The sequence below is a fragment of the Podarcis cretensis genome (assembly GCF_951804945.1).
Source record: "Podarcis cretensis genome assembly, chromosome: 16".
NCBI lineage: Eukaryota > Metazoa > Chordata > Lepidosauria > Squamata > Lacertidae > Podarcis > Podarcis cretensis.
Window position 1 is genome coordinate 9,736,131 of NC_137186.1, and position 22,911 is coordinate 9,759,041.

At 48.8% G+C, this 22,911-nt stretch overlaps 2 protein-coding genes across 4 annotated transcripts in view; one reads left to right on the forward strand and one right to left on the reverse strand.

The window, feature by feature from the left end:
• Positions 1-404: 404 nt before the first annotated feature.
• Positions 405-18,899, reverse strand: SHE (Src homology 2 domain containing E; the record flags this gene model as incomplete). Its single annotated transcript, XM_079958214.1, has 6 exons — positions 405-905; positions 3,198-3,317; positions 6,687-6,867; positions 7,622-7,927; positions 16,596-16,722; positions 18,411-18,899. 6 exons carry the CDS (start codon positions 18,897-18,899, stop codon positions 713-715), a joined length of 1,416 nt encoding a protein of 471 aa, XP_079814340.1. The 3' UTR covers positions 405-712.
• TDRD10 (tudor domain containing 10) overlaps positions 12,024-22,911 on the forward strand; it is a gene marked incomplete at its 5' end in the record, with an annotated part of 38,475 nt that continues 27,587 nt past the window's right edge. For 2 of the 3 annotated variants that reach the window (XR_013834047.1, XM_079958220.1), the window contains one exon: positions 19,918-20,214. Coding sequence is in view for 1 of the 3 variants with exons in the window: in XM_079958220.1 (XP_079814346.1) it covers positions 19,918-20,214 (297 nt within the window). Of the gene's footprint in view, positions 12,046-12,975; positions 13,068-19,917; positions 20,215-22,911 lie in introns of those variants that run through there. The other variant, XR_013834046.1, reaches the window with a different exon arrangement.

The following is a 22,911-nucleotide window of genomic DNA, read 5'->3' on the forward strand; positions in this document are numbered from 1 at the left end:
GGGTGGGGGTGGCACAGTGGTCCTAAGCTCCCTCCTGCCCCTGTTGACCACAGAATCTGAGATGAGAAGATTCTCTCTCCTCCCCACAGAATCTCAGATCCTAATAACATCCAATAAAACTTAATGGGGCCCCCTGGGGGTTAGCACTGCTGCCGCCACACCCTTTCATCTGCAGAGCAGATTGGTCACACTAGATTAGGGGTGGGAAACCAGTGGGGAATTAATGGACTAACTCCCATCCTCCTGGATAGCTCAGCTGGTTAGAGCGTGGAGCTGATAACGCCAAGGTTGTGGGTTCGATTCCCGTACGGGACAGCTGCAAAATCCTGCATGGCGGGAAGCTGAACCAAGTGATCCTCAGGATCCCTTCCATCTATATGGTTCCTCCAACCACATCAGGAAAGCCACTGTTTCCCCCAGCCCTGTGGCAGAATGAATTTATTTATACATAAATTACAGTGCAGAAGGAAAGGAGGGAGGGCTGATTCACGAGAAACAGAGGAAATCTGAACCCAGAGATCTTGGGGGGGAGGGAAGTGGGGGGGGGGAGTCCATGAGCAGAGAGGGGTAGAATGTGGGGAAGATCCGCTGCTGATCCGTGGCTGTTTCACGAGCGTAAAGGTATACCTTCCCCAGTCCAGCGTTTCTCCAGTCAGATCCCAGTTCTGATTCCAGGTGTGTGTACATAGGGATGGGGGGGGCAGAGGGGGCGCTAGTGGGTCTTGCTCGGTGTAGCGACCGGGTAGCGCAGCATCATATGCTCAGCCACTTTGAAAGGCAGCTTCTCGCTGGAGTAGTAGCACACCACCTCGGGGACGCTGTCAAAGAGGCCGCCGGACTGGTCGAGAGTGTACTTGTGATCCTTGGTCTGGGCTACGATGATGTGGACGCATCCTTGGCTGGTCCTGGGCGTGGAGGGGGACAAAATTGGGTGTGCGTGAACGGGATGCATTCCCCACTCCCCTCTCCATCCTTCCTGCTGGGTGCAAAGGTGCCTGTGGCTTAGTCCCCCTCCAAGTTGAAACTCCCAGCCCACTTGATTTATTCACATTATTCGTGCTTTAAAAGGAAATGTGCCGACTGTCGGAAAGACTGAAAATGAGTCATACCTTGGTTCTCAAACATAATCTGTTCTGGAAGTCCGTTTGACTTCTGAAAATGTTCGCAAAGCAAGGCACGGCTTCCGATTGGCTGCAGGAGCTTCCTGCACTCAAGCAGAAGCCACGTTCTTAACCTGAAGCACCACTTTAGCTAATGGGGCATCCCACTGCCGCTATACGATTTCTGTTCTCATCCTGAAGCAAAGTTCTTAACCTGAAGCACTATTTCTGGGTTAGCGGAGTCTGTAACCTGAAGCGTATGTAACCTGAAGTGTATGTAACCTGAGGTACCACTGTATATGTAAGCTGAGTCCCATCAATGGAAAAGGCGAGATATATATACCGTATTTATGCAAATCTAATGCATCAACAAATCTAATGCGCACCTCAGTTTTTAAAACCTTGAGACCCCCAAAAATTATTCGCTATGTCAGCAGTGCTTTTCAAGCTTGGCGGTGCTTTTCAAGCTTGTTTCCTGCTTGGCAGGGGGTTGGACTCGATGGCCCTTGTGGTCTCTTCTAACTCTATGATTCTATGATTCTAAGCTTGCAATCGAATATAATGTGACCTGAATATTCGCAATGTAATTTGGCCAAAAAAGGTGCACATTACATTCGAATAAATATGGGGTGGGTGTGTGTTTGTGTATGTGTATATGTATTCCTCTCCTGCACCTGGGATTTGATGTCATCCCGCCTCGTGTGGATGGTTGTGTAGGTCGTTTGGGAATATTATTGACTTCTTACAATAAAAGGGTTTGTTTTTTTTTAAAAAAAAACTCTTATGTGTGCCAATATGGACCCCTTTTCTTTTGAAGGAACAAACCAAGCCAATAAAAAAGTAGCTGCAGGTGAGGCCCGGATCCAGAACACAGAATCGCTGGGATGAAGGGAGCTGTAGTTCATCAACGTTATAATAATAATAATAATAATAATAATAATAATAATAATAAATTATTTATTTATATCCTGCCCTCCCCAGCCGAAGCCGGGCTCAGAGCGGCTCTTGGGCTCCAGCTCCCATCAGCTCCCAGCCAACATGGCCAAAGGTCAGAGATGATGGGAATTAGGGTCCAGCAGGATGGCAGGGTCCCCAATCAGCATTAAGCAAAGTAGAAAAAAAAAAGGGGAAATAGGCCTTTTCTTTTTAGGGAACGGAGTCAGGAAATGCAAAGGGGCTCAGGACCCCCAGGAGACCCGGTGCCAGGGGGTCCCTTCTAGGTCCCCGGCCTGCTTCTCGATGCCTTAGCCCTCCCCTGCCACAACCCAGCACTTCTCCTCGCCCTCTCTTTTCAAATCCCCTTCCCTTCCCAGCTCCAATTGTTTCCAATCCAGGGGCTCAGCATCCTGAGGAAGGAAGTGTGGGCCGCACCCGGCCAGCGATCCTCCGCTGAGGAGCCAGTGCTGGAAAGGGAGGCGGCAGAGCTACACAAGCAGGGTCAGAAAGGCGAAAGGATTCCGGGAATCTGGGTGGGCAGGGTAGAGAACGAGGCAGGGATGGCTGAATGGATCTCCTTTTCCTCCTTGGTCCTGCAGCCCCCGCTCCCATTTCAGGTTCCCCGCTCTCAATTTTCTTGCAAAATGCAAGGCAGAGCGTGGCTGTGGCTATTTGGACAGGTGGTGGTGAGTTAACTAGAGGCGGCCATCAATTCGGGTTTGGGACGCCTGCCCTGCATGCAGAAGGTCACAGGTTAGATCCCCGGCGTCTCCACGTAGGACTGGGAATGCCCCTCCATTTTTAAACCCTGCAGAGCTACTGCCAGTCAGTGTAGACAACACTGAGCCTGCTAGACCAAAGGGATGAGGCAGGTTCCTAAGTCCCTCTTTAAACCAACCCTTTGTTCAGAAGCATGAGGACTAGAACCTGATTATATTCAAGGGAAGGGCTATAGCTCAGTGGTAGAGCATCTGCCTTGCACACAGAAGGTCCCAGGTTTGATTCCTGGCATCCCCAAGGAGGCAGAGAGGAATGCTGCTGGCCTGAGCCGACAACACTGACCCAATGGCTTGGCATGGGAGATCTGGGAGTGAGTTGACTAAAGATCAGAGACCACTTTGCCCCCATCCAGCCCTCCTGCCTCGGAGAACAGGCACTCACTTGAGGGCGATGGAGTACTTGCTGGTCGCTGTCTCGCTGGTGCGGACCAGGTAGCCGGCTTCCCGGCACGGCTGCAGCCGGCTCTCCGCCTCGGTTCGAGTGATGGCGCCGTGAAACCAGCTGCGGGGAAAGGAGAGGGTCAGCTTCAGCGATGCTTCTGAAGACCAGTTGATGGAAACCTCAGGAGGGGAGAGACCGAGAGCTCGTGGGCACCTGGTGGGCTATTGTCAGCTCAGTTGGTAGAGCAGGCGACTCCTAATCGCAGGGCTGTGGGTTCGAGTCTCACACTGGGTGAAAGATTCCTGCATTGCAGGGGGTTTGTTCCCAAACTTAATCCGTTCTGGACGTGCCGAGTGTCGGAGAGACTGAAAATGGTACAGTCGTACCTTGGTTCTCAAACGTAATCTGTTCCGGAAGTCCGATCGACTTCCAAAACGTTCGCAAACCGAGGCATGGCTTCTGATTGGCTGATTGGCCCCCAAAACAATGCTGACATTGGCTTCCAAAAAACGTTCACAAACCAGAACACTTACTTCCGGGTTTGCAACGTTTGGGAGCTGATTTGTTCAGGTGCCAAGCTGTACCAGGTGATTCTTGTGGTCCCTTCCAATTCTATGAATCTATGATCTGCTCATGACAGATCAGAATGCTGGACTGGACAGGCCTCTGGCCTGATCCAGCAGGGCTTTGCTTACCACAGAGCAGTGGTTCCCAGTTAGCAAAGTACTACAGACCCCGTTTTTTGAAAGCCAAGCCATGGGCCCCCTACTTCTGAAAACTGCAATATGTCACCCCAGCGCCTCTCAGCAGCTTGAGCAAAGCCAAGCTGCACCTCCTACTCACAAGGAGACCCTTCCCAGAGCCCAAAGGGGATCTCCTCACCGCTGGCTCAAGCCCTGCTGCTTGCCCAGGTGGGCCGCTGGCCTGATGCTGTTTTGCATTCTCATCTCCCATCAGCCCCAGCCAGCATGGCCCAACAGTCAGGGATGATGGGAGTTCTAGTTCAAGGGCACCCGGCGGGCACCAGGCTCCCCATTCAGGCGCTTGAAAGCAGTCAGTGCTCACCGGAATAATGCCTAGTGCTGGAATGTCCATAAGTTTATGGAAGTTATTCATCCACACCAGGCATCCCCAAACTCAGCCCTCCAGCTGTTTTGGGACTACAATTCCCATCATCCCTAGCTAACAGGACCAGTGGTCAGGAATGATGGGAATTGTAGTCCCAAAACAGCTGGAGGGCCGAGTTTGGGGATGCCTGATCCACACATATATTTACATTAGTTTTGGGGGTCTTAAACAAGAAGGAAAGGGGGGAGGAACCTGCTTCTTATTAAACTTCTCTGCCTTGTCGCCTGGACAAATTTCTTAACTCACCATAAGTGATCAGGCAACATCGGGACTGCGTTCCAGGGTGCCCCAGGTATCCTGCTTTTAAACATGGAGGCTTCGCTTTCAGTGGAAAGCCATCGATAACCCTATCTATCATGGATTTTTCCAAAACTGCCCCCCCAACCTTGCTCTTTTTAAAGCGCTACTTATCCTAAGTCGCCATAGCAACATCCCATGGCAATTAACTTCCCAGGTTCATTATGCTTTCTCATGAAAAGCTTTCCCCTTCTCTGTCCTTGAAAGCTGCCTGCCAATCAGCCTATTCATGAGATGGACCTGCGCCTCCGTGTTTGGAGAAAGAAGGAAGAACAAAACCCTCCCCAATTCATTTTGCTCTGTGCCTGGGGTTCATCAGTTTATAAAACACTAAGGTGGCTTTTATTGCAGGCTGGGTTTAAAAAATAATAATACCCCAAAAACAGTGGAGTTAAAGCACTGACTGTGTGTCTTCCCTCACCCCATTGAGTTGCATCCTTTTCAAACTGCAGGTAGGAGCTCACACGGATTAACTAGAGATTCTTAAGAGTTGGAAAAGGACCCTAGTCATCTATTCCAGCTCTCTGGTCAAGACAATATCTTGCAACTTGCAGCATTCCAGATGGATTCTGCCTAAATCAGGGGTGGAGAACCTTCAGCCCATGGCCAGGAAATGGAATACTGCTTCCAGCTTGGAATACAAATGGTCCCATGAGATCAGAGCAAGCTTCTGGTCCACAGTGAGGAACAGCATAGCACTCAGCTGCTTACTAACTGAGCTGTTCAGATCCTATGATAAACGGGCAAGCTTTGTTCCAGATCTTATACAGTGGTACCTCGCAAGACGAAATTAATTCGTTCTGCGAGTTTTTTCGTCTTGTGATTTTTTCGTCTTGCGAAGCACAGATTTTGGAAAAGCTTCAAAAATCACCAAAGTCTTCAAAAACCTCAAAAAAGGCTACCACACCGCGTGCTATAAGTTGCTCCTCAAAGTCAAGTCGCAACTGCACCCCCTGAATGCACGGTTTTAAGAAAAAGGAAACAAACTTGCAAGACAAAGGAAACAAACTTGCAAGACGTTTTCGTCTTGCGAAGCAAGCCCATAGGGAAATTTGTCTTGCGAAGCAACTCAAAAAACGAAAAACTCTTTTGTCTTGCGAGTTTTTCGTCTTACGAGGCATTCGTCTTGCGAGGTACCACTGTACATATTCCATAACCACCAGCGAACTCTGTCAATGTACCTCCTGGTTCTACTCCAAAGGACAGAAACTTACTTTTGTTTTTGTTTTTTCAAATAAACAAGGGAGATTTTCAGGGCTCTGAATTTAGGTGATGCATTCCAAGGAGGGGCTGTGTACCCCACGCGTACGAGACCCCCAAATCTCAACGTTTCAAAAGGCTGGTAGAAGCAGGGGAGGGAGGATAAGACCACACCATGTGTATTCTGCACAATAAAAGCAGGACTTTTTAAATAAAGCATGCCTGTTCAGTACATAATTCCTGAATTTATTGTGTTTCCTCAGTTGGGAAGAACTTGGAACGCATTTGCTGGGAGGGTGGAAGGGAAGGCAAGGAAAATATCCACAGACAGACAGACTTGGTGAAATTCGCAAGGAATCTTGTGCCACTTAATGAGGACCAGCAACTTGCCTTCTTCTGTTTGTTTGTTTTTAAACAAATGAATGACGGGGGATGTTGAACTACATCCCAGACTATCGGATTCTAAGAGGCCTGCAGAGGTACAGTGGTGCCCCGCAAGACGAATGCCTCGCAAGACGAAAAACCCGCTAGACGAAAGGGTTTTCCATTTTTCGAGGCGCTTCACAAGACGAATTTCCCTATGGGCTTGCTTCGCAAGACGAAAACATCTTGCGAGTTTTTCCGCTCCCCCCCCTTTTCTAAGCCGCTAAGCCGCTAATAGCCACTTAGCTGCTAAGCCATTAATAGCCGCTAAACCGCTAAACCGCTAATAGCGCTAATCCGCTAATAGGGGTGCTTCGCAAGATGAAAAAACCGCAAGACGAAGAGACTCGCGGAACGAATTAATTTTGTCTTGCGAGGCACCACTGTACAGAATATACACAGCTATGGTGCTCAGGCTATCTTGGGCTGCAGGATGCTTACGGCTGTTTCTCCAAGGCAAGCGAAGGATCCACACGGTCCCCATCTGGGTCTGGCTCTGCCACTGCCATGGGCTTCACCATCTTGGAGGGCCAGCTCCGCTGGCGGCGATGCTGCTGTTGCCGCAGCTGTGCTGGAGCCTCATCCTTGGGCGCTGGGGGTCTCTCTGGCCCGTCAAACTGCACTGGAAGGAAAGGGGAAGAGTCTTCACGGACGCGCCACACATCCACCAATGGGAGTCCAGCGCTGCCAGCGACTTGCAAGTTATTATCAACTGCATCTGTAGTCAATCTGTGGATCATCTGGTGTCATAATTATGGCCGGCGACTGATGGGTGGGTGCCAAAGTCAGCCCTCTGGAGTAGGTTTATGGAATTTATTCATCTACACATAGATTTACGTGAGTTAGGTAAAGGTAAAGGGACCCCTGACCATTAGGTCCAGTTGTGGCCGACTCTGGGGTTGCGGCGCTCATCTCGCTTTATTGGCCGAGGGAGCCGGCGTATAGATTCCAGGTCATGTGGCCAGCATGACTAAGCCGCTTCTGGCGAACCAGAGCAGCGCACGGAAACGCCATTTACCTCCCCACTGGAGCGGTACCTATTTATCTACTTGCACTTTGAAGTGCTTTCAAACTGCTAGGTTGGCAGGAGCAGGGACCGAGCAACAGGAGCTCACCCCATCGCGGGGATTCAAACCGCCAACCTTCTGATCAGCAAGTCCTAGGCTCTGTGGTTTAACCCACAGCACCACCCACGTCCCCTTACGTGAGTTATTTGGGTCTTAAACAGAATGGAAGAAGAGCAGCTTCTGGTTAAACTTCTCTGCCTGGTCGCCTGGACAAATTTCTAAGCTCACCATAGGTGACCAGGCAAATAAACCTGATACAACGCACCCCACGCCCAGCCCTAATCTCCTCATGCGCACACTGTCTCTTACCTGAGAGAGCTTTCACGATTTGATCTTTCTTCCACTCCCAGGGCTGTTCGTACTCAGCTGGCGGCCGCTCGTCATTCTCCGGGAGCCGGGCCTCTGGCTTGGGCCCTGCTTCTGCCGGTTCGTAGGGGGTGTCATAGAGCTGCGGCGGTTTGGCTCCTTGGCGCTTAATAGTTGTAGTTGTAGCAGCAACAGCAGCAGCAGCAACAGCAACAGCAGCAGCAGGGGGGTCTCCTTTGGCCTCCACCGGCTCATCCAACAGCAAGATGGCTTTGATGAGAGGGTCTTTTGAACCCCGCCTGCGGATTTCTGGGAGGCAAACGGGGTGGAAAGGTCAGGGTTTCTCTGCACCCATCAACGTTTGTGTAAAAGGTACCCATTGATTTTTCTCTGGGTACCACATTTGTGTGTGTGTGTGCACGCGCACTCTATGCTGAGCATAGAGATCAGAAGGCTGGTGGTGGAAAGGTAAACGGCATTTCCATGTGCTCTGGCTTCCGTCACAGTGTCTCGTTGCGCCAGAGGCGGTTTAGTCCTGCTGGCCACATGACCCAGAAAGCTGTCTGTGGACAAACGCCGGCTTCCTCGGCCTGAAAGCGAGATGAGCGCCGCAACCCCATAGTCACCTTTGACTGGACTTACCGTATTTTTTGCTCTGTAAGATGCACTTTTTTCCTCCTAAAAAGTAAGGGGAAATGTCTGTGCATCTTATGGAGTGAGTGTGTGGTCCCTGGAGCCAAATCGCCAGAGTGTGGCACGCTCCTGGGCTGCTCTTTGGGGGTGGTGAGGGGGGCCACGCTGCTCTGCTGGCAGCCTCTGCTTTTCCCTGAAGCCCCGGGAAGGTTTGGTGGCAGCGGGCAGGCTGTGTGCTCCTGGGCTGCTCTTTGGGGGTGGGGAGCAGCAAATTGCCGTCTCTCAGTGCCTCCTAATTCAAAGGCTTGATTGCCTGACTAGATTCTGAGCTCCATTTGAAGTTTAAAAATATTAAGTTTGGGGATTTCTTCAAGTAGCAGTTTTGCGGAAATAGTCATAAATACATGCAAAGAATCCCCACAAACCAGTAATGGTGAGCTCAGCTAAAACCGAGCAGGCATCTGGCTCAGTAACAGTTTAAACTGCACAGCTATAACCGGACATCCTGTGTGTTTGTGTGTGGACCATGTTCCTAGCAGCTAATATTTATTGCTGAAAAGAGGCACTGATATTCCACTCCAAATCTATCATTTATTATACAAATTCTTACAAGTACAGGCCACCTATATCAAACCTAAAACATTGTGTTCTCTTGGTATTGAATGGAAGCTATTTATCTGCCCTCATTTCCTCCTCTGTTCTTTGCTCAATCACTCCATTTCCCACTCTTTGAATCTTCCTCTCAAAACAACCATGCCTCTTTTTGAGAAAAATTCACAGATTTAGGAACTGGAGAGCAATCATTTGATCTCAAGGGAGGCGGTTGGAGGATGGGTGGTGGCTAATGGATTGAAGTTGAATCCTGATAAGACAGAAGTACTGTTTTTGGGGGACAGGGGGCGGGCTGGTGTGGAGGACTCCCTGGTCCTAAATAGGGTAACTGTGCCCCTGAAGGACCAGGTGCGCAGCCTGGGAGTCATTTTGGACTCACAGCTGTCCATGGAGGTGCAGGTCAATTCTGTATCCAGGGCAGCTGTCTACCAACTCCACCTGGTACGCAGGCTGAGACCCTACCTGCCCGCGGACTGTCTCGCCAGAGTGGTGCATGCTCTAGTTATCTCCCGCTTGGACTACTGCAATGCGCTCTACGTGGGGCTACCTTTGAAGGTGACTCGGAAACTACAACTAATCCAGAATGCGGCAGCTAGACTGGTGACTGGGGGCGGCCGCCGAGACCACATAACACCGGTCTTGAAAGACCTACATTGGCTCCCAGTACGTTTCCGAGCACAATTCAAAGTGTTGGTGCTGACCTTTAAAGCCCTAAACGGCCTCGGCCCAGTATACCTGAAGGAGCGTCTCCACCCCCATCGTTCTGCCCGGATGCTGAGGTCCAGCGCCGAGGGCCTTCTGGCGGTTCCCTCATTGCGAGAAGCAAAGCTAGAGGGAACCAGGCAGAGGGCCTTCTCGGTAGTGGTGCCCGCCCTGTGGAACGCCCTCCCACCAGATGTCAAAGCGATAAACAACTACCTGACATTCAGAAGACATCTTAAGGGATGTTTTTCATGTTTGATGTTTTATTGTTTATTTATTTATTTATTTAAAGTTTTTATGACAGAAAAAGGAGTTTTTAACGTGTGATATTTTAGTGTATTTTTGGTTTCTATGGAAGCTGCCCAGAGTGGCTGGGGAAACCCAGCCAGATGGGCGGGGTACAAATAATAATAATAATAATAATAATAATAATAATAATCTCTTTGCTGTTCCTCCATACTCCAAGCACTTCTCATTTGCACAGCCCTGGTTTCTCTCCCTGACTATTACCATTCTTGATTAATAACAGCAAAATGCTCAAATTTTAGTTTATGTGACCGCTGCCAAAACTGACTTCGCAGTGATAATGAAAAGAGCTACATTGTAATGGAATGTACATCCTTTTTTCCATTCTCTTCATTATATTCAGTGGCTTGCTTTAAAGCAGCAAAGTGGACAGGAGCCGCCCACTTTGCTGTTTTAAATAGTTTAGTACTGTACAACATTTGAGTCAGAATTCCACCCCCCCCCCCTTGTTTTCCTGCTCTAAAAAACTAGGTGCGTCTTATGGTCAGGTGCGTCTTATGGAGTGAAAAGTACGGTAATCATCCAGGGGTCCTTTGCCTTTATTATGCATATGTGTGAGTGCGAGTGAGTGAAAAAGAGCAATTTCTCTGTGTGTATGTACCCCATTCAATCTAATGGGTCCTTTGCTGCCAGTCAAAGTAGACAAAAGTTTTTTTTTGTTTTTAATAAATTTTATAGCAGAGATGCATGGTGAACAAGCTAGCAACCCTGTTAGGTTTCTCTTATGCCTAATTCCTCAACATGAAATGGGTTGTGTCGCAGGGAACAGCTAGAACAATGCCTCGTGGCGTCTCATTCCATGATACTTTCCACTCGATTCTGATTTTTCCTAGAACAAACATTGCTTCCGTTTTGTGACCTGTCCGCTTATGTACTCTAGTACAGTATTCTAGTAAAGATTTTTTAATTCCTTGCTTCCGATTCATCTGGTTTTCTCCTCAGAACTCAAAACATGGGTGAGGCAAAGTTAAGAGTCTGACTCTGTATGAGGCAGCTTCCCAAAATCTAGGAAGGGACCCCGAGGGTCATCTAGTCCAATCCCCTACAATGCAGGAATCTTTTGCCCAGCATGGGGCTTGAACCCACCAAGCCTGAGATTAAAAGTCAAGTGAGACAAGCTTCCCACGTTCCTATTTAAACCAACCTTTTATGGGTTTTCTACCCGGACACTGAGGTCCAGCACAGAGGGCCTTCTGGCAGTTTCCTCACTGCGAGAAGCCAAGTTACAGGGAACCAGGCAGAGGGCCTTCTCGGTAGTGGCACCCGCCCTGTGGAACACCCTCCCACCAGATGTCAAAGAGAACAACAACTACCAGACTTTTAGAAGACATTTGAAGGCAGCCCTGTTTAGGGAGGCTTTTAATGTTTGATATATTACGGTATTTTAATTTTTTTTAGAAGCCGCCCAGAGTGGCTGGGGAAGCCCAGCCAGATGGGCGGGGTATAAATAATAAATTATTATTATGAACGTCTTTTTTATTAAAGATTTCCTGGTTTGCAAACGTATGTGCAATGTCTCCTTTTTTCAAGTTACATTTTCTACAGATCAGTTTCGTTCGCTGAGACGTTAGAGCAGGGCTCGGCAAGGTTTACAGTGGTGCCCCGCAAGACGAACGCATCGCAAGACGGAAAACTCGCTAGACGAAAGGGTTTTCCGTTTTGGAGGCGCTTCGCAAAACGAATTTCCCTATGGGCTTGCTTCGCAAGACGAAAATGTCTTGCGAGTTCCTGCAGGTTTTTCCCCTCCCCCCCCCTTTTCCTAAGGCGCTAAGCCGCTTATCAGCTGATCTGCTGATAAGCTGCTTAACAGCTGATCGCTAAAAGCCGCTAAACTGCTAATACGAAGAGCCTCACGGAACGGATTAATTTCGTCTTGCGAGGCACCACTGTACCTCGCCTGGGCCAGTTCACTCCCGTGGAGATCGCTCCGTGGGCTGGATTGCGTCTGTGCATGTGCAGATGCAATTTTTGGCACCTGAGTCCGCGCAGATGCGATTTCCAGCACCACGGAAGCGAGTCCCTGCTCCAAGCTGCGCCGCTTTAGCGCACCGCGCGGACGGCTCAGTTTGGGGGTGACTCGTGGGCCGTTTAAACGACCCCCGAGGGCTGCTGACCCCTGCATTAGTGTTACATTAGGATGAAAAGGGGGGAAGAGGTGGAGGGAGGAATGGTGAGTGGGGCTTGGGCCCGGTAGCGATGTTTCTATTTTATTTAATGTATGTGTGGGGTTTTGTGTCAGCGTCGCTTGTGCGGGTTCTTTGCTATTCGCTTGTGATCCTTTGGTGGTAAGAGAGGTTGGGGTTGGCCTCAGATGTGGTTGTCTGTTTGTGACCGGCCGTGGTGAACTTTGTTTTCGTGTGTGAGTGGAGCCCAGTTTTCTGAACCGCGAAGGGCGGGGTATAAATAAATTATTATTATTATTATTATTATTATTATTATTATTGAATCAGGTTAGCCATATTGGATGCTGTTGGTGGGATCTTGTTGTCGTCTTGTTGGGCTGTGTATGTGATAAAGGGGAGCCATAGGCGTCTTCTTCCATTTGTCCCCGTGTCAGTTTAAAGTTTATTGGTTAGTTTTTCTAAGGAGGCTGTTTCCCATACTATTTGGCACCATTGGTCCATGCTGACAGGTCTCTCCAGTGTCTGGCTATGATGTTAAAATCAACCCTTTATGTGAAGCCATGGGGACTAGAAACTCCCTTTATTTCCAGGGAAAGAGCCATCGTCCAGTGGGAGAGCACCTGCATTCAGTGGTGTAGCGTGGGGGGTGCAGGGGGGGGCCGGCCACACCGGGTGCAACATCTGGTGGGGGTGCACTCGCACTCGCAGCTCTCTGCCCCTACCTGGCTCACGGGTTAGGGGGCGCAAATTACTTGCCTTGCCCCGGGTGCTGACAACCCACGCTACGCCACTGCCTGCATTGCACGGTCCCAGGTTCAAATCCCGGGAGCATCTCCAGGGAGGGCTGGGAGAGAGAGACAAACAGACTCCCTGTGCGAAATCCTGGACAGATGCTGCCAGCCAGTGCATGCAACACTGAGCAAGGTAGACCCAGGTTTCAGACTCGGTGCAAATCAGCCTTCCTCTGTTCTTGATGGGAAGGATTGGACTGTCTCCTACCCTGCGGTGGGTCAAAACCAGGAGAGGCGAATGTAGGATCTGGGAAACCCTCGCACTCGAAACCAGCGTCTGAGGTAAAAGCGCCCATATCCTGCGCACGGACGCCACCTCCACCAACAATGCCCCACATCGCCTCCGGCTTCCGGCACTACCATTTCCTGTTATTCTGTGTCAGCTCCGGGTGGGAACGGCACGGGCCTGAGAGCCCAGGGCAGGCATCCGGCTGGTTGCTAGGCAACCGGCCACGTTTGAGGCCTGTTTGTTTTTACAAAAAGGCAGGGGTCCGTCAGGGCAGGGCAGGGCCTGGGTTGGGGTGGGGTGGGACAGAGGTCCAGGGCCCCACGCGGCAGAATGAGGCCCCTCAGGTGTTAACTGACTCGAGCAAGTTAGAAATAAGGTCCCGAATCACACACTTGAAGCAGTAAATTGCACCACTTTAAACTGTCATGGCTTCCCCCAAAGGATCCTGGGAAATGTAGCTTGCGATGGGTGCTGAGAGTTGTTAAGAAACCCCTCTCCCCGCTCACTGCGCAGAGCTACCATTCTCAGCATGCTTTTAACATACCCTCCAACATTTCTCTGATGAAAATAGGGATGTCCTATTCTATTATTATTATTATTATTATTATTTTATTTATACCCCGTCCACTCGGGATGGCTTCCAACGTATATAAAAACATAATAAAAACTTTATAAACTTCCAATCCCAGAGCTACCATTCTCAGCGTGCTTTTAACATACCCTCCAACATTTCTCTGATGAAAATAAGGATGTCCTATTCTATAATAATAATAATAATAATAATTTTATTATTTATACCCCATTCATCTGACTGGGTTGCCCCAGCCACTCGGGGCGGCTTCCAATGTATATAAAAACATAATAAAACCTTTATAAATTTCCCCATACAGGGCTGCCTTCAGTTTTCTTCTAAAGGTTATATAGTTACTTATCTCCTTGGGGGGTAGTTTGCATAACTCCATACCCTCCAGCATTTCTTTGATGAAAATAGGGATGTCCTAAGGAAAAGCAGGACATACCGGGATCAAATCTGAAACTGGGACGACTTCTGTAAATCCAGGATTGTCCCTGGAAAATAGGGGCACTTGGAGGATCACTCTGAGAGAAGTAGATGACTTTTCTCAGGATTTTCTCCAACATTTCATCAGTGAGAATAGACACATCCTCTCCAACATTTATCTGATGAAAATAGGGACGTCCTAAAGGAAAGAGGGATATTCTGGGATCAAATCAGAAACTGGGATGGCTTCTATAAACCCGGGACTGTCCCTGGAAAATAGGGACAATTTGGAGGGTCTGCTTTAACAAGCAACCCTTCTTCCTTTGGGAATTGTAGTTCTTGGTTAGGCGACCCCCTCTTCCCCTCAACAGAGCTACAATTCCCAGAGTTGGTAGGGGCAAAAATGTCACAGTATTCACTGGGGAGGAAGCCATGATCTTTAAACGCACGCTGCAGATGCGCTCAAAAAGCACCATAATATTCCATCACTCTCTCTGCCCTTGCAAAGCGACCTTGCAAAAAAAGATGACCTGAGATAAAAGTTAGCTACTGTAAAACAAGCATGCTGCTTTTAATTTGAGAAAACAAATTTTTGGCACAGCTGGGAGACAGGGCACAAATCTGGTGGTGGCTGAGGGGCAGGGGAGGGGGGGTCTAACGGGAAAAAGAAATCTGGGTCAGGAAACCAGCTCTCTCCTTTCCTGCCTCTCTGCAGGGAGAGATAAGGTTGTGGGGGAGTTGTTTTGTTTTGTTTTAATTTTGGTGGGAAGAGAAAAGGAGCAGCTGGGGTGCGAGTGACCCCCAGCAGGGTGGGTCAAGGGGTCCCAACCTCACACTGACAATGTGGGAAATAGGGGGTCGGTGGGGGTTCAGGCCTCTTGAAATCTGAATTTAATAACATGAAACCATGCCCACATAGGCGCTTCTAGCAGTGGTGGGTGGGGCCTGGGGCAAAAGTGGGCAGGGCAAAAGGTTTAAATTTTGTATAGTAGACTAGCTTCTATACACCCCCACAGGGCTGGATATGGTTTGATGAGGCCCTCAGCTACTGAAGTTAATGGGGCCCTTTATATGTCCAGCTGTCCTTTGTCAGCAACAAATTGTCGCTGTTTTTTATGTTGAATATATGCTATATGGTAATTTATGGACCTAATAGGTATCTAAAGCCATTTGCACATAACAAAATATGTATTTTATCAAAGTAATTGATATAGAAATGAGCAAACCAGTGATATTTTAGGGAAAAGGGTAGCAGGTGGGGCCCATCACTTACATCATAGGAGCCTACACAACACAAAACACTGTTGCTGTATGTAGGTTTTATCTTTTTTTTTATCTTATATTTTGGAAATGTACATCCAGTTTTTTCCCTTTAAATTTTTTTGGAGGCCCCCAAGAGAGAGGGGCCCTAAGCTATAGCTTGTTTAGCTTATACATACATCTGGCACTGCACACCCCTGTATTTCAATCATGGCTACACCATTGCCCCAGCCATTGTGAATGGAACCGCTTTTTCTGCACAGCCAGAGCTTAGCTTGTGGGACTCCCTGCCACAAGATCTGGTAACTGACCAGGCACTTGAATGATGTGAAGTCGGGAAGCAGGAAGTGGTACAGTGTTTAATTCTGACTCAGTAGTCTTATGGGATGTGGGGGAGATCTTTAGATCATTGGTAGAAAAACTGAAAACTGGTAGGAAAATTAAAGCTGAGGCTCCAAGACTTTGGCCACCTCATGAGAAGAGAAGACTCCCTGGAAAAGACCCTGATGTTGGGAAAGATGGAGGGCACTAGGAGAAGAGGATGACAGAGGACGAGATGGTTGGACAGTGTTCTCGAAGCTACCAACCTGAGTTTGACCAAACTGCGGGACGCAGGAGGGCCTGGCGTGCTCTGGTCCAGGGGGTCATAAAGAGTCGGACACGACTAAACGACTAAACAACAACAACAACACTACAGGAAAACTGATAGTCAAGGATGATGGGTGCCAGGGTCCCAGCCGCCTCTAGAGGGCCATGGATGCTCACCTTTGTTCTATAGGGTGCAGCCTCTGTCCTCACAGGGAATCTATGAAGGCCAACTTGGTCCTAGCCAAGAACCTGTATGAACCCTAAAGAAAATGTCCCAGAATTCTTGACAACAACAAGGTTCTCATGACAAACTAGCAAGGATTTGGCAGCAAACGTCGTGACAAGAATTTTCCTCCAGCGAGACACCTCAAAAAACCTTGCATTTGACTGATCAGTCAGTCATGAGTGAGGTGGCGGTGTTGGCATTTAAACAACTGGGCTGGCAAACCAAGGCCTGCCAGGTTTCTTTGCCTCCACCCCTCAGGGTGTCGAGAAAGGAAACGTTAAAAAGATGACCTTTCTTTGGAACAATGAACGGCGGCTCCAGTTTTCCAAACTGCTAAGCTGTCTCACGCTCCGTTCGATGTTGCCAAGAGGGCATGGACGGACGGACGGACGGACTCCAGAAAGGGACATGGGCAGGTGATGTCAACTCTCCCTTTGTCTCGGGATTTTGAGGCTGGCGTGGACGCCTAAGCCCCCCCCCCCCCAGCAGACGCGCCTGGACACTTACCGGTGATCATCTGCTGGGCATCGTATGGCTCCATATAGCCGTCATTTTCCCCTAGCCTCTCGGCGTCTCGCTGACCCTTGGTGCGCTTGGCATCATACGGGTCGGCATAATCTTCCAGGATAATAACCTTGACGGCAAAGGGAAGGGGTGCAAAGGCAACATTAAGCAATCAGGTGAGGCTTATTTCACAGAACTGTTGAGCTGGAAGGGACCCAAAGGCTCATCTAGTCTAACCCCCTGAAATGCGTATTTCTGTGCGGCTCGTCTCATGTGGCCAACATCCCACTCCAGGCCCTGTCTACACATTATGTTTTAAGCACTATGATAGTATTTTAAACAGCTATGGCTCCCCCCGCCAAGAATCCTGGGAACTGTAGTTTGTTCAGGGTGCTGAAAATTGTTTGGAGACTCCTGCCCTTGTATTTCCTCCCCAGAACTACAATTCCCGGAGTGGTTTAGCCATCCATTCCTCTTCCCAGGAAACTCTCCTAAGGCCACACCTTCTCAGCCACACCCCCTCCCCAAGCCACACCTCCTGGTCTGGGAAAAGGTTGCCCTCTTTTAAAGGACGGCACTATTTTGGTGGTTTCCTTGTTTTTCATTTACGTGTCTTATTGTAAAGCACCCTGTCGTGCAAATGGCAGCGTATAAATCACCTAAATTACAAATAAATCAATAGATAGCGGGGCCTGCAACAAAATGTTGTGGTATGGAGTGTGCTTGTTCTGGGTTCCTGCCAGTCAGCCAGCCATGCCCCCTTTCAGGTGCTCCATTCCATTCCTCCTCATGTTTTCAGGTCTTCTGTGGCCACTGAGCATGCTCAGTCCTCATTCAGCAGTTTCTGCCTCTTCCCCACCCTCTTTTTCTAAAGATTATTGTTTCCTTCTGCAAAGCTCGAGACCCACCTCCAGATAAACCTGCTGCCACCGTCCTGCTGTGTGTGGCTGGTGCTGTTTTGGCCATGTAATGATTGGCACGCTTCCCCAAACATTGTAAACAGAAGGCCCAATGCCAATAGTACAGGACAGGAGCACCTCAGAATTTAAGTACCAACAATGATTTTTACATAAAGTAGAAGTTCTGGGGAGGTTGCTTATAAATTCTGTACACTGATGGTGCTGTGCAAACAAAGAACGGAACTATTTATATTTCTGTATATGGGATTAAAAACCGCAGGAGTTTCTCCTTTCATATAAAGTGCTGTTCGGACGTCCTTCAAAACGGAACCCCAGAAAGCAGATTAATTATTTTAGGCTTTTCGTTTTGCTTTTAAGGAGCCCTTTTATAATTTCCCACCACGTTCTATCTGCAGCCGACAGCCTGAGCCCATCCCTGAACTAAGGACGCCCTTCTCTCCAGACGTCGGGCAGCTCAAAGAGCCACCCACTCTCTTCCTCGCCTCTTATTCTCACTCTGCATAACAAGAAACATGGTGGTTTTGAGTCCAGCTAAATTAAGCGCAGCATCAAGGCTCTCACAAATCGAGCAATGGCTTATATCTCTTTTTTTAAAAAAAAATGTGATTAATTAGCTGGTGCAGGGAGTGGAAGAGAGGCAAAGGAATTGGAAGCACATCCACGGCAGATGAAAGTTGCTAGGGCGAGGGGTGCCCTCGAGGTTAATTGGGTAGCAAAACCAAAAGTGGCATTAAGCGGTGTCAAGTTGGTATAGGCAGAGAGTTCTTAGAAGGTCATCTTCTTTTGGCAACTGAGAAAGGGCATGGAGAATAAATGCGGCCTACCCATTATAAGCCTGTCCAATGGGCACACGCTGGCACCACCATGGAAAGGGTATCGGAATGAGCAGGATCCTTACCGTCTCCTGTTTAGCCTTCTCTGACTCGGGAGCTGCAACCAGGGTGGGACTCGGGGCGCTCCCAGGGTAGTTCTTTCCGTTTTTCTCGTGAGCATCCACTTTGATGAGCCGGTTGATGTAGGTCCCGCAGCCGGCGTTGCCTTTGGGCGCCCCCCGTGCCGGTTCGTCCGTGGGGGCCCCATCCACCCGCGAATTCTTGCGCATCTTCCCCGCGGCGGCTTGCAGCAGGCCCTGGAGGTTGTCCCGCGAAAGCCGGCCGCTTCCGCCATCTTTCCCTGGCAGAAGCAGGGTCCGCGGACCGCCCAGCTCAGTAGCAGAGTTTTTCCGGTTCTTCCCGGGCAGAGAAGCCGCCGTACCCGCTTCGGGAGGACCTAGGCTCTTGCGTGAGGCACTGCACAGCTTCCCAAGGTTGGCGGCACTGCCCGGCTTGGCTCTCTCTGAAACCGTTTTCAGGCTGGACGGAAACTCTTTGAACCACTTGGCGGCCATGGGGGGCAGAGGGACCAGATGGCAGCAGGGGTCAAGGAGAAGCTGAGTTTGGGGTACCGCTGGGGAAAAGATGGAGGCCTGCGCCAAGGCTTGCACAGGCTGTCTTGGGAGCCTGAGATGGAGGCCTCAAACCGGCCACACGCCCCCTGACAACCCAGCCACGTAACTCGGAGAAGGGCAGCCAGAGGCGAGGGGAGGCCCAGCGCCCAAAGGATAGGAAAGGCATTCCCTGGGCAAAGGAGGTGAGGAGCTGGCCAGGATTAGGGCCAATACCTGGTCACCTTGTCCTGCCCAATTCCTCTTTCTCCCAAGGAATTAAAAGCCACCACTTCCAACGGAATAGTAAAGGAGTTTAAAAGGAAGCAGAACTGGCCAGCGGAGAGGGAAGCATCAATTTGGGTGGATCGGTAAAACAGTTGCACCTACGGAAATATAAAACTCATCCAACAATATCAGCAACTGGGAGAGTGCATTGAGGTGGAGGGCCCCCGGGGCCCCCTTTTTAATGCCTCATTTGCCCAGCTCTGTAGCCCCCCCCCCAAAAAAGTGGGTAGACAACTTTCTCTCTCTCTGCCAACAAGGAGGTGAGCTGGGAGTCAGAGTAGTAAAAAATTTAAATTGTAACTAGGAGGGGCTTTGGAAGGAAGGGCCACGAGTGCTTCCCCACTTTTTTTGGGGGGGAGGTGAGATCAAACAAGTTATATCTCCTAAACCCTTTGCAGCAGACAGAAGGGGTCTTAAATTTTCATTTTTGGAAAGGAAAAAAGACATAGACTTTTCCTAATAAGAGGCAGGGGAGAAAAATAATTTGTGGGAGATCCAGCTAGCAGGCAGAAGTGGGGCTTCTTGGTCCTGGGGGTGGGAGGGGGCCAGAAAACAAGAGGCGAGTGCCTCTCAAGGCTATTAGGGGCATGGAAAGGGGTCTTTCCAAGAGGGGGATCCTTTTACACAGCGGGAAGGGGGCGGCAAAGGATCATCCCTCCCTCTCCTTTACCCAGCCCTGGGGTGAGGTCGCCCCATGGCGCCCTCGGGCTCCGCTGTTTGGTTTTGCTTTTACCTGCTTTTGCTCGACGGGACCCCCGGCCGCTGCTTTTCCACGCCGTCCCAAGGCGCCTCTCCCGCCGCTGCTGCCGGACAGGGAAGGCGAGAGGGCGGCTGGCTCTCGCAAGAAGCCTCCCCGCCCAGATCCGGAGGGGGCGGCCTGGAGAGCCGCGAGGGGTCCGGCCTCTGGGCGCGGAAGAGAGAGGCGAGGAGCGGAGTCCGGGCGCGCAACTTGCGCGTTTTCACGGGGCTTGTACGCCAGCTTTGCTTCAAGGTTTGAGATTTAGTACACATGCACTTTACAAAAAAAAAAAAAAGGTTGCGTGGTGAATTATAAACATTACTTCTCCATCCTCCCCTTTCTTCCTCCTTTTCTATAGATTGTCTCCAACTCAAAGTAAACCCCTTGAAATCAATGGATCGCGTTAGTCATGCTAGTCGTGTTAGTTATTTTCATTTATATACATTTATATTATTTTGCCAGATTTTAACATTTTCGATTTCGACTCCCTTCCCCCTCCTTCTGCAGTTCCTTACATCCCCTCCCATCTTTTCCTGCATGCTCCAAATTATCTTAACTTATTCTTTTATTCGTCTATTCTGATATAGATCTCATTCACACACACACACACACACACACACACACACACACACACACACACTGCAGGTTTTCGCAATAATCCTACCAATGTCTTAATCCGTTTACAATTTGCTTGTAAATACACAATAACCCACTTCCATTCCTTTATAAAGAGTTTGTTTGTTATCTTTATTTGTTATTCTTCCAGTAAGTTTCGCCGTTTCTGCATACTCCATTAATTTCTGTATCCAATCTTTCGTCGAGACCTCTTCATCTTCCCACTTTTGGGCAAATCACATTCTTGCGGCTGTAGTAGCATGCATAAAAAGCAAACAACTATACTGTTTTGGTAGTTCTAATCCTATAATTCTCAAGAGAATGCCCATCAGTTCCAAGGGGTTTACTCTAAGTAGTTGTAACACTGGAGGCAGGTTCTTTCTGTCCATCCACCCATGAATATTCTCATCCATCACTTCATGTACAAATATTCATGTGTTCTTCCATACAGATATATTCCATCCATCCACATATATATTTCATCACGCTCATATATATCTACACTTTCTTCCTTTCGTCTGTCTAAATGCAACATGTCTGCCTCTTCATCATCCCCCTGTTTGACTTTCTGTCTATTCACCTGGTCCAGTCATGTTTATACAAGTCTGTCTATACATCCATGTCCCCCCATGTCCATGCCTGTCGGTCATCCATATATGTATCTGTTTGTCTCTCTATCCATCCATGTCTGTGTCCGCACATCCCTCCATGTCCAGGTCTGCCTCTAGCCGTCCATGCCGAAATTGGTCTAACCGTCCGTCTATGCCCATTGATCGAGGTACAATACCAATTCATCCATCCATCCAGCGACAGACAGATTCGTACCTGCCCATCCACCCACATACAAATCTACCTCTCCAGTCTTCCATTTCCATCCATTCAGATGCATGTGTCTGTTTATCCATATAATAATAGTCATTTTATTATTTGTACCCCACACATCTGACTGGGTTTTGGCACCTTGGGACGGCGTGGAAAAGCAGCGGCCGGGGGTCCCGTCGAGCAAAAGCAGGGTTGCCCCAGCCGCTCCAGTGTATGGGGGGGGGGGGAAGAATGAATGGACTGATTTGTATGTGTCCACACATCCACGTACAGATCTGTCTGTCCATCCATTTCCCGGTTCTTAGTCCAACACACTTGAACCAGTAAACCACAAAAGGCTCCCAATATATTGTGTTTGTTTGTTGTTACTTACATATTTGCTTAAACTGGAAATTTTCATTTTTGACACTGTAGTTTTGCTTGTTTACCTTACAACAGCACGGTTATTTTTGTCTTTTATTGGATCCGTCTTACATGCTATCAAAAGTTTTGCATATTGCCATTCCCACCCCCACCCCTAATTTTTTAATACTTTGTTCCCTGCTCTGGGATTGAAAGGATTCAATGAAGAGCAAGCTATAAATATTGTTTTCTTTTTAAATCCCTGTCTATACCAGCCTGTTAATCTCTGTAAAAACGCATCCATCTCTAGCCATTGATAATCACCATAGTAAAGGGACCAGCATATTAATTTCTTTCCTAAGTGGTTCGTGTTTTAAAATATGCATATTTATTCAAAGCATTGTACATATTCATTCTTCCTGGCCACTGCCACAGACTGTAATGCAGAAAGATAAGGAGGGAGCTTTTACAAATGAGCCCAGACTGGGGACTCCAAAAGTGCTATTTAAAAACAAAATGTTGCCATCCGCTGCATACATTTAAAGCACACCCGATGCACATTTAAAGGACATGACTCGCCCCTACAGAATCCCGGGAACTGTAGTTTGTTAAGGGTGCTGGGAATGGTAGCTGTTAGGATTTTTTGTGGGAACTCATGCTCATTAAATGCACGTTGAATGCACTTTATACAGAACTTGCTCGCGAGTAAGCAAGAGGGACAGGATGGGTGAAATCTGACACAACGTTTTCTTGTTATAAATTCCACCGTGCTGCTGAATTCTGGATCCTGTCTTGGAAAGCCACGATCCTATGCATGGGTTTATTTGGGAAAACCAATTGGGTTTCGGCACAGCGACAATCTCAGGAGCAAATCCCACTGCCACGCATGAGGCTTACTCCCGAGTAAAAGCATGCACCGACCTGGGACATGCAACCATCATCTGAGGCCCTTCTTTGTGTGCCTTCTTTGTGAGAGGTCCAGCGTGGCAACATGAGAACAGGACCTTTTCCGCAGTGGCTCCCTATATGTGAATTGTTGTCTCCAATGGGGTTCACTTGGCACCTTCATTACATGTCTTTAGGCACCAGGCAAAAACTTTCCTCTTCTCCCAGGCCTTGGGCTGCATAAACAATCTATGACCTTTTAAACTATGTGTGTGAGGATTATTG